The sequence below is a fragment of the Penicillium hordei genome (assembly GCF_028827395.1).
Source record: "Penicillium hordei strain IBT 12815 chromosome Unknown utg000002l_segment0_segment0, whole genome shotgun sequence".
Lineage (NCBI taxonomy): Eukaryota > Fungi > Ascomycota > Eurotiomycetes > Eurotiales > Aspergillaceae > Penicillium > Penicillium hordei.
In genome coordinates, this window is record NW_026623143.1 from 5,011,689 (window position 1) to 5,024,076 (window position 12,388).

At 46.6% G+C, this 12,388-nt stretch overlaps 4 protein-coding genes across 4 annotated transcripts; all 4 read right to left on the reverse strand.

The window, feature by feature from the left end:
• Window positions 1-1,071: 1,071 nt before the first annotated feature.
• On the reverse strand, window positions 1,072-3,054 carry N7537_005224 (MDR family MFS transporter; the record flags this gene model as incomplete). The annotated part of the gene is made up of 5 exons (XM_056896281.1): window positions 1,072-1,719; window positions 1,770-2,196; window positions 2,247-2,626; window positions 2,681-2,870; window positions 3,047-3,054. 5 exons carry the CDS (start codon window positions 3,052-3,054, stop codon window positions 1,072-1,074), a joined length of 1,653 nt encoding a protein of 550 aa, XP_056756029.1.
• A 2,099-nt stretch (window positions 3,055-5,153) lies between these two features.
• N7537_005225 (sugar porter family MFS transporter) lies at window positions 5,154-6,966 on the reverse strand (the record flags this gene model as incomplete). Its single annotated transcript, XM_056896282.1, has 6 exons — window positions 5,154-5,531; window positions 5,584-5,874; window positions 5,937-6,650; window positions 6,704-6,779; window positions 6,840-6,891; window positions 6,942-6,966. 6 exons carry the CDS (start codon window positions 6,964-6,966, stop codon window positions 5,154-5,156), a joined length of 1,536 nt encoding a protein of 511 aa, XP_056756030.1.
• Window positions 6,967-8,870: 1,904 nt separating this feature from the next.
• On the reverse strand, window positions 8,871-11,124 carry N7537_005226 (uncharacterized protein; the record flags this gene model as incomplete). The annotated part of the gene is made up of 4 exons (XM_056896283.1): window positions 8,871-9,551; window positions 9,607-10,273; window positions 10,325-10,698; window positions 10,759-11,124. 4 exons carry the CDS (start codon window positions 11,122-11,124, stop codon window positions 8,871-8,873), a joined length of 2,088 nt encoding a protein of 695 aa, XP_056756031.1.
• A 714-nt stretch (window positions 11,125-11,838) lies between these two features.
• N7537_005227 (Major facilitator superfamily domain general substrate transporter) lies at window positions 11,839-12,305 on the reverse strand (the record flags this gene model as incomplete). Its single annotated transcript, XM_056896284.1, has 2 exons — window positions 11,839-12,186; window positions 12,273-12,305. 2 exons carry the CDS (start codon window positions 12,303-12,305, stop codon window positions 11,839-11,841), a joined length of 381 nt encoding a protein of 126 aa, XP_056756032.1.
• Window positions 12,306-12,388: the final 83 nt, after the last annotated feature.

Here is a 12,388-nt window from a genome sequence, read left to right on the forward strand (position 1 = left end):
TTCATATTATTTTGATACCCCTACTGTCTCCAAAATAACTTGGCATTTTGGTTTTCCGTTGATTGTCTGGCCGCTTCTTGTTGACTGTCTTATAAAAGCTCGAATAAATATGTAATATGACAATAGTATTAAAATGCGAAACTAACGTGGTTGCTTTGTTATCATCCGAATGCCACTGCTGTCAAGTATTGAGTATCTTAACATATTGAAGTTCATTGTCAATTATATTCTTAGACCTGTTGTTGAATTTTAAATCAATAACAATCCGCCAATGGCGTTATGTGGAACGTCACTCCTCTCAGCCTCCGACGGGTCTCCAGAGCTGGTGTTTTTGCTTCGATAACTCAAAACTCGATTGAATCTCCGAACTTTCAGCCTTGCGAGAGATTCATCTGCTTATCAACGTTATCTCTTCATTGATAACTCTCTCGAGTGCAATCTGTAACAAGATACATTTCGGAACAAACCTAGTGACCAAAATTATTTGTGGGCTATTCCATTGCATCGGTGAAAAGATTTATCTCAATGACTTGTGGTGTCGGCCATGGTTTCAACAGTGCGCTGGATCACATATAGAAGCGAAGATCTAATTTATGAAAGAAAAGAAGGATATTTCTAATGCCATAGTTGATGGGCGAAAATGCACCGTCGCTTATACCTATCCGATACATCATCCTACAAGGGCGTACACACTGCTGGTACATGGGTGGATTTTGATAGCTAGTGGCCAACATGGAGAGTGGTATGCCAATCATTCGGAGGCGAGATTTTCGGAATGAAATAGTATCGATGAACTACAATCTAGCGTTGGGGTTGAATTATCGTAATTTATTTTCATTGGGTCATGATTTTCCTGTACTAACCATCATGCATACATATCAACTGGCTGTATCAGGTCTGGGATTGAGATCAGTCTGGACCCCAATAGCATGGATGGCACTCATTCACTTTCCTGGCAATCTGGACATCCTTATTTACAAGAACCCCGACGGAAGATGCCTATGAACAATCAAAAAACAATATAGGATATCAATGAAGTAGAAAAGCTGCCAACTCCTGATGTTCACTGGATCAAGCTGCGCCGTCATATTTCTGTCGTCTTTTCATGGACTTCCACTGAACAAGTCCAGCACCAATAAACGAGAGTAGTGCGGCAGCAACAGACACGTAGAATGTCTGGATGATGGCAACGTTGTAAGCATATAGGACAGAGGGCAGCATATTTTTGGGCACGCGCTGGGATAAATTCGCAGCTCCGGCTTTTATTAATGCGTTTGGGCTGAGATTGGGAGCATTAGCCGTTATGCTGGCGACAAGGCGATTTTCAAAAACTGTTTGGGCTATCGAAATAAACATTGCCCCACTGAGGCTTTGTGAAAAGGTGATGATGGCGATTCCGATCGGTATGTCCTGTAATGGCAGAACAGTCTGGAGTGCATTGATGGATTGCTGGAAGCCAAATCCTGCTCCAATTCCAAGTATGACTTGGTACCCAATCCACTGCGGATGCCCACTGTTCACTTTAAAAGTTGTACATAGCCCAGAGCCAATCGCGAGAAAGGCACTCCCAGCGAACATGAGTGGCGTATAGTATCCCACGATATTAATCAGTAAGCCTGCCAAAGCAGAGAATACAATCATAGCGATCACCATCGGAAGATTGTTGATACCAGATTCTGATGCAGAATCTTCCTTGACTGCTTGAAACCAGATAGGGAGCTTGGAAAATTGTTAGCAATGAAGCCAAAAGGATTGCATTCAGAACCCACATAGTATCCAAAGATGAAAAAGGAGCCCCCTAGGAAGGTAGCATGAATTACTGCCCCAAGCACATCTCGATTCTTGAGTAAACGAGGCGGTACTGTGGCGTTGTCCTGCTGCCAGACCTGGATAATGCACCATGCAAAACCGAGTACTCCAAACAGAACAAATAAGACAATGATTCGAGCATTGCCCCAGCTGTATCTGGTGCCACCCCATTGGAGACACAATAGAAGGGAGACGACCGCTGGGATGAATGCAAATACACCGAGTGGATCCATTCGCTTTAGCTGCCCAAGTCGGCTTATTTTGGGTTTTGGCGATGTGGAATCCTTGAAGAAGAGTAAAATGACAAGACCAGTGAGAACACCGAAAGGCAGATTTATCCAAAAACACCATCTCCAACTGACATGATCAGTTAAGAGCCCCCCTAGCCTATTGTACAATTAGCCGCCATTTCATGCGATTGAAATAGTAAGACTTACAGTGGTCCTGTGATCGTCGCAATTCCACTAGTGCTCCCGATAATTCCGAAATAGAGGGCACGTCGGTGAAGGGGCACACTATTTGCGAGCACAAGTAGAGCACCCGGTGATAATCCTCCAGATCCGATGCCAGCAATTGCTCGCCCAAAAATCAATCCCTTCGATGTTGGTGTGACTGCACATATTAGGGACCCAAGTTCAAACAAGCCGAGAGCAATCATATATGTCCACTTTGTCGAGTAATATGTGTATACCTTGCCAAAGGGTAGAGTGACGGCACACGTGGTTAAAAGGTAAGCACTGGCATACCAAGATAAGTCGCCTAGTGAGTTGAATTGTTCAGTGATCTTGGGAACTGCGGTTGAGAGGATTGTGTTGTCCTGGTAAGTCGTCCACATTAGCGCATGAAACCGTAACAATAACTTGAAACTTACCAAGGCGATACAAAAAGATTGAAAGCAAAGTCCTATCAGAATTGGAGCCAGCTTTGAGCTCGGTGGATAGATTTGCTTTTCTTCATTATCATCACTCTTCTCGGTTCCAGCCTCTTTCAATGGGATGTCATCTCGATTTGTGTTATCTTGATCCCTGAAATCATTCATGCTTGAACCGTCTGCCATGAAACTTCAAGTTGAATTCCGTAGTTGATATTGAAATAGTGAAAACCCATAAAAATGCGTTTGGTCGAATCATCCGGACTGAGGTCTGAAGGGTGTGTGAAATAGGCAAGGTAGAAACCGTCACATTAAATCTGAGTGTGGACGTACAGTACTTTTCTTGTAGGACATCTATGGACCTACATTACCATAGCGGGATGCAACCCCGATAGAGTATGCAAGGGGCTTATATCTTGATTTATGGTCGGCGTCTTTCCCTTTCACTTCACATTCTTTTCACGTTGATTGGCATGCAGTATATTATTCTTTGACAAGATGACAATATACTCAATAGGTCCAAGCAGCATCTATATGCTCGCTTAAAGAATATCTCATGCTCTGAGAAAGTAAATTGTTCGATTGGGAAATCAATCTCATGACAAGGTTGTGTCATTTGATGTCGTTTGTTACTCGAGGTCGATCACTTTCGGCGTGATGAATCTCGAAACCCTGCATTCCAGTGAGACTGTAACTTCACCAGCACATCCCCTATGATTGCTTGTCAATTGAGACTTTAAGTAATAAATAGCTTGGAAGCCTACCTAATATTCCGGTGCTCTCCCACACAAGATTGCAGGCATTGAGAATCGGTCCTTATACTCTGTAAATGATAGTTCACCCCAGGGCTATACACAATTTAACCTTCTGTGACGGTTACTCATATGATCAACTTGATTAAGACGTAGCTTTTCTACCTAACCAATTTTTTTATGAACATACCCATCAAATCAATATGCCACCTCTTTATAACCGGCTGACTCGCACAAAGAATTGTGCGCGCTTCATTATTATCAAAATAAACCAATTTTTTCATAGAAAACGGATGGAAATTTCGACGGGGCTGCTGTTAGTATACGATATTGTATATATTTATGCAGTGCTAATTGGTCGTTCGAGGCGTAATAAACGTGGGTAACCCCGAAGCCACGACAGCGCTCATTAAACTACAGTATTGGAAGTTTGAGTACCCCTCACCAACTATCCTCATATGACTATACGCAAGTATACTAGAAATCTAACATTGGGAGGACTAATTAGCTTTTATGAATTTGAAGGGTTTCTGGTGATCTCGGCAGTAACAAATACTTCAGGCGTCGTTTCGAAGGGATAGATATAAGGGGCACTGACTAACAGGTTTCCGGCACCAGTAGACTTTTTAGGAATCCTGATCCATCGACGATGTAAGTGGACAAGCGAATATTATTCCGAGGAATGCACGCGAGCTATCGTCAAAAGTAGAAGTGTCAGTAGTGGCGTAGCGCAAGCACGGTAACCGAGACTTGACGGGTTGTATGTGATTTGTGAACCAAGATTTAACTTTCCCAAGTCTAGCTGACGGTCGATGTGTGATATGGAAGTTGACGGTTGTCGAGGATTGACGAGATGCCGAGACTAGATTAGACGATATGAAGATGTACCGAAACCTAACGACATACCATGACGAGCATTGATCTATGGGAGACTGAGACTTAGTGTCGGTGATTGTAGTCGGTGGATTAGTGAGATGGGCAGTAAACAGTAAAAGTAATCTAATATCGAATATTTATAATGCTGCAAGTCTTATCGACGCGGTCAGATAGTCATGATCGAGGGGGCCATGATCACATGCGGTATCACAATCAGTTACTAGATTGATTCTGGCTTGATGTTCGTAGACCCTAGCGAAGTTGCTTGAAGATTCTCGCTGGGGTTCCAAATATCCTTCGCCGCCGTCATTCTCCGAGTCACCCTGTTAGAGTATTCTTAAGGGGCGCGAGGAAGAAGCAAAGCAGGCCCTGTCATGCTTGATGGGTGATGAGACACAAGTTATTGGGTATCCTGATCTGGAAAATGATGCTGCCCACCCTGCTTCCTAAACAAGGAGAGTAAGGCTCACCGTCAGAGCCACTTAATATGTAGAATAATATAGTAATGGATATACTCTTTCGTAGTTCTTTTAATTGAAATCAATTTGCACATAAAGCGTCTCCAATGTTCTAGGTTCATTCAAAGGTGTCCAGGGATATTTCTCCTGTTATTTCCACCTTGTACGGCATCACTTTATGTGACCTTGAGCTTTATGCGCGAGGTACCAACCAATGTGGATGTGTCGGAGCAACGTAGATGCGACATCTCTAGCGTCAATATATTGTCCATTAGATGTAATAATCGTACAACAAGATATGATTATCAAATGTCTCAGTCTGGGTATTCGTAAATCATATATTTCTGGCCGACTGTGTTGCTTATGGAGCTATCACCCACTGTTGATTCAGACCACCTCTTCATGGGTTGCACCAATTGTATCCGTCTTGGTACCAAGCTCCTTGCGGCGTTCAATCTCTTCTCCAAAAAGATCTCCTATCTCGTGAGTGCGCCATGGCTTGATATCGGTCTCGAAGACTAGGTCGATCTCCTCAAGAGACCGGCCCACAGTCTCAGGATACGTGAAGAACACATGGAAAGTCATTACAGTGCAGAATACCCCGAAAATAATATAGGTCTTCCACTGAATGTTGTGGAAGGCCGGTGCCACAAAGTAAGCCAGAGCAAAATTGAAAATCCAGTTGGTTGCAGCCGACAAGCCGACGCCCTTCGCTCGATACTTGAGCGGGAAAACCTCGGCGGCATAAATCCATGCAGTTGGAGCCTAGAAACGTTAGACGATGTTTCGGAAACAAACATAATTGAATATAGCATACCCAAGTCAGGCCGTAGATGCCTGTGAAAATGTATGAAAAGGCGATGACTGCCATTCCTGCACTGCCCTTGATCTCCCACGTCAAATTGGCATTCCCATTGACATTTGGGACTGGTTTGCCTCTACTGGCCATGACACCAGCAATGATGAAGTGCACAACCATGCAGGTGACAGATCCGATAAGAAGTAGGTTTCTTCGCCCAACGCGATCGATGAAGGGAAGCATAAAGCCTGTAGTCACCAAGAAGATGACATACTGAATAGCAGAGGACCACAGCGTTGTGTTCCCAGTCTGCAGTTGATGGTCAGCACAACCGCTCGAGCCTCCTTCATTTCGTTTAGGGAGAAACTAACCATGCCGGCCATTTCGAAAATGTAAACCACATAATACATGGCAACATTACCGCCCAGAAGTTGCTGCCACATTTGAACACTCATTCCGCACATCGTGCGTTTCCAAATACGAGGTCCAAACAATGCCAGGAATGAGACCTCTTGAGATTCATGCGCCACACGCACGGCCTCTTGGACTTCTTCGAATTCTACCTGAACAACTGGGTCATGACGATCACCATTGGCGTGAATGATTGCCAATGTGTCCAATGCTTCTTCCCAACGCTCCTGCGAGGCAAGCCAGCGAGGGGACTCGGGGAAGAAGAACAAAGCGATGAACAGGATGAGGCCTGGCACGGCTTGCACACCCCAGCAAATACGAAAAGCAGCCGTTCCAGATACGCCAACCACGCAGCCGTATGCAATGAGGTACATGATCAAAATACCCCATTCGATTGCCCATTGTTGAATGCCCACCACGCGACCACGGATATGAGCGGGCGCTAGTTCTGATAAGTAGACGCATGTTTGCGAGGAGGTCACGCCAACTGCAAGTCCACTGATTACACGTCCGGCGACCAAATGCGTCACATTTTGTGCACTGCATTGAACCATGGCACCGACGATCCAGACAAGAGAGGCAATCATTAATGCATAGCGACGACCAAGAATATCCGATAACCAACCGGCTGCAATAGAACCGGCGAAGGAACCGGCGGACATCGATGCTGTAATCTATTGTGGAATGTTAGCACATGAATCAAAATTGGAGACCTGAGATCACGTACTCCACCTTGGAGGTTAGAGTCTGGCGAGCCGAAGTAATCTGTATATGTATCAACACCAATCCAGGCGCTCATCGAGCTATAGCTTGTGTTAGTCTCTATGTTATCATATCTGGGAAAGGATGTAAAATGTACACACCTCACATCGAAGCCGAAAAGAGCGCCTCCAATAGTACCAAAGGCTGCAAGAACTGTGGAATATGAGCGTTATGAACACTCTCAACAGGCCAGACCAACATACCGTAAATGTTCGTTATAGTATACATGATCGCGATTGGACTGTGAAGGTTGTCAATCGAAGCCTTGGGCTTGCGGGAAGGCGTTTTATAAGTAAAGTAGTAGCAGATTGACAGGTCAATGCACGATTCGGCATGTCGACTCGGGCTACGCGACGTTGCATGGTATGATTCCGGGACGGGGGCATTGACCCTGGAACGGGAAAGGATAAACGGGAATGAATTGCGGAGTGAGGAGAAACCCGGGGCACAAAAGTCGGGGGTGGACACGGCGTCATTGGCGGGCCTATAGTTTATCGAAGAACCAGTCGGGGCATTCCATGTGTCCCTTATTAGCCGAGATGTTATTTATCCGTGGGATTCTCCCTGGTTTTAGGTGATCCCAGCCCAATCTCCTACACGGATAATTAGGAATTAGGTATAATTCCGAGACGGTGGCCTTCTGCCTATTATCAGTTATACCTTCTTTCTTCCGACGCTCCACGAACGAGCTCGCCCGTTTCTCACAACAGATCGGCATACCAACGTCATGCCCCCAGACAAACCTGTCGAAAATTGGGATTGGACTTCACGACCAATACGACCTAGACTTTCTTCCTATGAAGATGCCTTACTAATACCATGAAAATGCCCATTATATCGACAAGTCGAATATGCCACTATCTGTGAGATAGTGGTCCTTGATGGAATCGGATCATAACATTACGAGCTTTTTGCATCTGAAGGGCTTTTAATTGGAATCAAAGAGCCTTGGCGAGCTCATTCTATATAGCCTACATATTTCTGACAAAGGTCGGGTAAATTACAGTCGCAGAGCAGAATTCGGACTATGGCCTTTTCGATGCTCCATCTGGGTTGTCCCCTCCCTGTTTTTCTTTTTCTCTCCCCCCCCCCCCCCCCCCCCCCCCCTTTTTTCACTTAGATTTAGTTGCTTGAAGTTGATATCATTTCTTTCATCTTTCGGCAGTATCTCACTGTCGCCTAGGCTCGTTCTGGTAGATCAAAACTAGTATTGAGTAGATTGTATAGTATAGTTCACCAAGCAAGGTCTTCGGACTTTCATAATATCTTCATCTAGTCTCCTGTTTTAATATCTCTCAGCCGTCGACAAATCTAGGTTCCACCCTCCGACACCATATTGCCATCATCCCCCTTCGATGTCACTAATCTACTTGCTGTGTACCTGTGCTTTATATAACAAATATCGGGGGTTACCATCCACTTTTTCAGTCACACTACTACACCATACTGACACGGCCTTTCTTTGGATTGGCATCTGGCATAGGTTGGTATATATCTTATGCTTCTTGTGGACTGTGGAAGCACATGCTACACCCAGGTCGTGTCCCAATGGAAGCTAATTCTGATGACAGCTCTGTCATGTGAAATTGTGATTCCCAGGACCCAACCCCCTAAGCCCGAAGGAAAGTACTATCAGTTCCCAAGATCTGCCTTTGTCGAGTGTTAGTCCATCGACTATTGCACGTTTGACTTGAAATGAATACCCTATCGGTTTAAGTTCGGATATGGGTTGTCCTACACAACCTTCAAATTCTATCCGAGCCTCTAGGAACGGAAGACAATCGGACCCTGGTCAAAATATCCTTTGACAACCAACCTTATGGAAGGAAGTCGTTTGGCACGCCAGTACACGGGGTCCATGGACATTCAGTAGTTGGGATGGGAATGCTCAGCAATAGGCTCTTCCGCACGGTAAGTCTGATCTGGGTACCTCATTTAAGTACGATCACTATCTAGACGAATTGCAAAAGCTTCGCTAGAGAACAAAATAAACCAAGAGGATAGGTTTCTAACACAATCATTGACCATTCTATGAGATCTAGGTATATAGCTCTGTCTATGGTCTATTCTTCAAACCAAAAACGCATAGAAAATTACATCAGAAGAACATGTGTATCGCAGAATCAAAAAATTTACAGCTTGCTCTTGGCCGGCTCATTCTTGAGCAATGCCGAATTCCATGGGTAAGGGTCGAACACCAAGTCGTTAACAGGGTTCTCCTCGCTTGCCCGGCGGAACAGATCCTCGTACACCTTGCCGTCATAGCGACCCAGGCTGCTGTCCAGCTGCCAGTCCGGAATCGCCCAGGCATCGACCAATCGAACAGCGTGCGGGCGGATCTCATCGAGTAGTTTTAGTACCGCAGTAGTACGAGTCAGTGTGATTTGTCGCACAGTGACCGCACCGGAAGAGAAGAACTCAGCCGCTTCGCGCTCCAAAGTATGCAGTGAGAAGAGTCGGAATAATTGGTGCATGAGGCCCTGGGTCTCCGGATCCAAAGCCGCTGAGAGTTGGGGAGAGGAAACCGCCTCGTAGAAGTTCTTCACCATCAGGTACTGAGAGTGAGCCGTAGACAAGCGCCAGAAGTCAACCAAAAGGCTGTTCCAGGAGCGCTGCTCAGCATCCCGGTGCTTCAGAGCCTCAAAAGTCAGATGGGCCGTGCGCCATGCAAAGGCAGCAACAATATCCTTGTCTTCATCAAGGACGTCGAATGAAGCTCCCTTGTCGCGTCGGTCGAGGTATGCCTGGAGGATCTGGCTAGTGTCGTTACCAGCCGGCTTGCCAGCCAAAACAGCACGGGCAGATTTAAGAAGCTGTTAATATTGTCAGTCTCAGGTGGGTAGAATAGAAGAAAAAACTGGGACGTACGTAACGTGCAACCTGCTGGGTCAACATATAGTTGTCACCTTCCCAGGTCAGTGTGGGCAGATAGTCCGCATATGCCGGCCCAATACCGCTATAGCTGCTGTATCCATGGCCACCACAGGCGCGGCGGCAGACCTCCAGACCCTCACCAGCAGTGGTACTGGCCAGAGCCTTGAGACCACAGGAGGTGGCATGTAGATCCGCCAGGAGATTCGCACCGGCACGGAGCTGCTCGGGTCCAGCGCCCCGCGACTCCTGGTCCGGCGAACTGGCTGCCTTCATGCGGCTTTGATTCTCCTCATACAGACGCATCATACCGCGACCAGTGAAGTGAAGGGCATACATGGATGCCAAAAGCGGGAGCAAGCGCACTTGGACCATCTTATAATTCAGTACTTGGGTCTCACCCGCGTGTGGATCTGCATCGCGATCCTGGAATTGCCTCCGAACTGCACAGTACCGAGTCGCAATAGTGACACCGCGAGCCAGAACACCACCGGCATCGAGAACAATATTGGCGCGCACCCAGGTCATAGTACCAAAGACAAGAGATGGCATAGCAGGTTTAGCATATTGGTTTGTCTCTTTGTTGACCTGACAGAAGCGGGCTAGCATGTTGACATGGGGTATCTTGACGTTGTTGAACAGCAGGAAACCATTATCCATAGTGCTAAAGTATTCATTAGTCCTATTTCCAGCCAAAAAGTGAGAACGGACTTACTTGTAGCCAAACTTGGGACCAATATCGCCCACATATACATTATCCAAGGGCTGATGGGTTTCGAGGTCACGGACCTGCACAACGAATGGATGAGGACCGTAGTTCTTGCCATCAATGAAAAGCTGGGCCATGACCACAGCGTGATTGGCCGTGCGACCGAGAGAGCCAATCCACCACTTCGAAGCAGTCAATGTTGGGGAGTTGATGGTGAATGTCTTATCGTTGGAGTTCCAGGTGGCGGTGGTTTCCAAACCGCGCACGTTCGATCCGTGACCCAATTCTGTTTGCGCATAGCAGCCGATGATCTCGTATTTTTCTGCGCGTTCAAGGAACAGTTTGTGCTGCTCGGGGGTGCCTTGTTCTCGGAGAGTCACCTAGATAACGATCAAAGCGATCAGTTGGATGCTTGCTGAGGGATGCAATCATCCACTTACCAGGAACATGCTGGCATGCAAACCATATGGAGTAGGTTCACCGATCAAGTCATTGGCCGCATGGAGCTCGGTCATTGACCATTTGTGCTCTTCTGCGAGCTGCTGGAGGCGCTTGGCCTTGCCCAGCGACCGCTGGAGCCGTTCCACGCGGCCCAAAGTATGATTTTGAGACTTATCAAATACTTTTTCGGGTTGCAAAAGAGCTAGGAGGGATGCTCGTCGCTCTAGGGTTTCCTTGGTGTGCAGCAACTCGGATAATCTTTCCACGTCGACATTTGATTGAGCACGCTCCTGCTCGAGGAGCTCAGATCCTTGCGGACCCGACGGCTTCAGGGCCTTAACCCAATTAGGAGGAGGTGTTGGCATTGTGAATAACAAAGGGGGATATATTGGGATAGATAGAAGAGAAAGAATGGGGAAACATGGGGTTATGAACCCCAGAGAGAAGCAGGAAGCTTGGAAGGGCCGAGGGTCTAAATTAGGAAAGAGCCTCGGCTTAAGGAAGCTGACTAAGTAGGAAATGGCGAAGGCCCGGGGAACTTCCGAATTCGGAAGTTCCTAATTCCCGAGGTTGACTTCCTTTTACACCTGTTAAGACCCCTTTGATTATATATGTATGTATGGCGTACTCTATACACAATTTATTAATTACCGATCATTTATTCCGTCACAGGATTCATCCCCGCACATTTCATCATGTACTGATTTTGATATGGGGAAGCGGGGAGAAAATGCACATTTCGGTTTGACAGCTTAACCAGTCCCGAAATCAGCTGACCCCGATCATCGGGTCTTAGAGCGTATAAGATCACCCGCGATCGGCACTAACCGTCTACGTTTGGAATACATAACCCTGGGAATATTCTGGGAAATGACCTAGGTTTGGAGGTATTAAACTTGCAAACTATACCCCGGTCATATGGTCAAGTTGTTAGGACGAAAAGGAAAGGCTCACGTGAAACGGGTACAGCATTGCATACGGGATGAGCGAAAAGTCCGAGATAAACAATCGGATCTGATAACAAAAAAAAAAAAAGTTCCCGAACGACTCTCACATGTCAACATGTGAGAGTTTTGATTCTATTCACTATGTGTGACCTTGGTTACCCGCGGCAATCCTAGCCACGTGATGAGAATGGCACCAGATAGGGCGATGATAAATGGCTGCAGCACTTTCACTCCCTTGGCTTGTGCAAGCACACCAACCGCAGAAGGGAGGATTGCCGCCCCGCTACCCCCAAAGGCAGCGACAAACCCTATTGAGATGACATGCAGGTGCCGAGGAAGAAGCTTGGTAGCGATGACAACTGCCCCAGGGAAAAGGGATCCAAGGAAGAAGCAAGCCACCTTTTTTGTTCTCGTCCGATAAGGGTACGTTGGACGCGCGGAAAGCGGCGGCGGTTGATTTCCAGAAGCATGCGCCAGAAACTACCAATTCGATGGCCGCACATGTGGTCTGACCATTAACTCGTGGTCAATACCTGTGAGAAACCTTTCGAGGTCCAGGCACTTACCATGACAATAAAAGTAATACCACGGCAGACCATCCTTAGCAATTATTGACGTTGCGACCAACGGATTCATAACTGCACCAGCTCCATAGATACCATGCAACACTCCTAGCATCTCA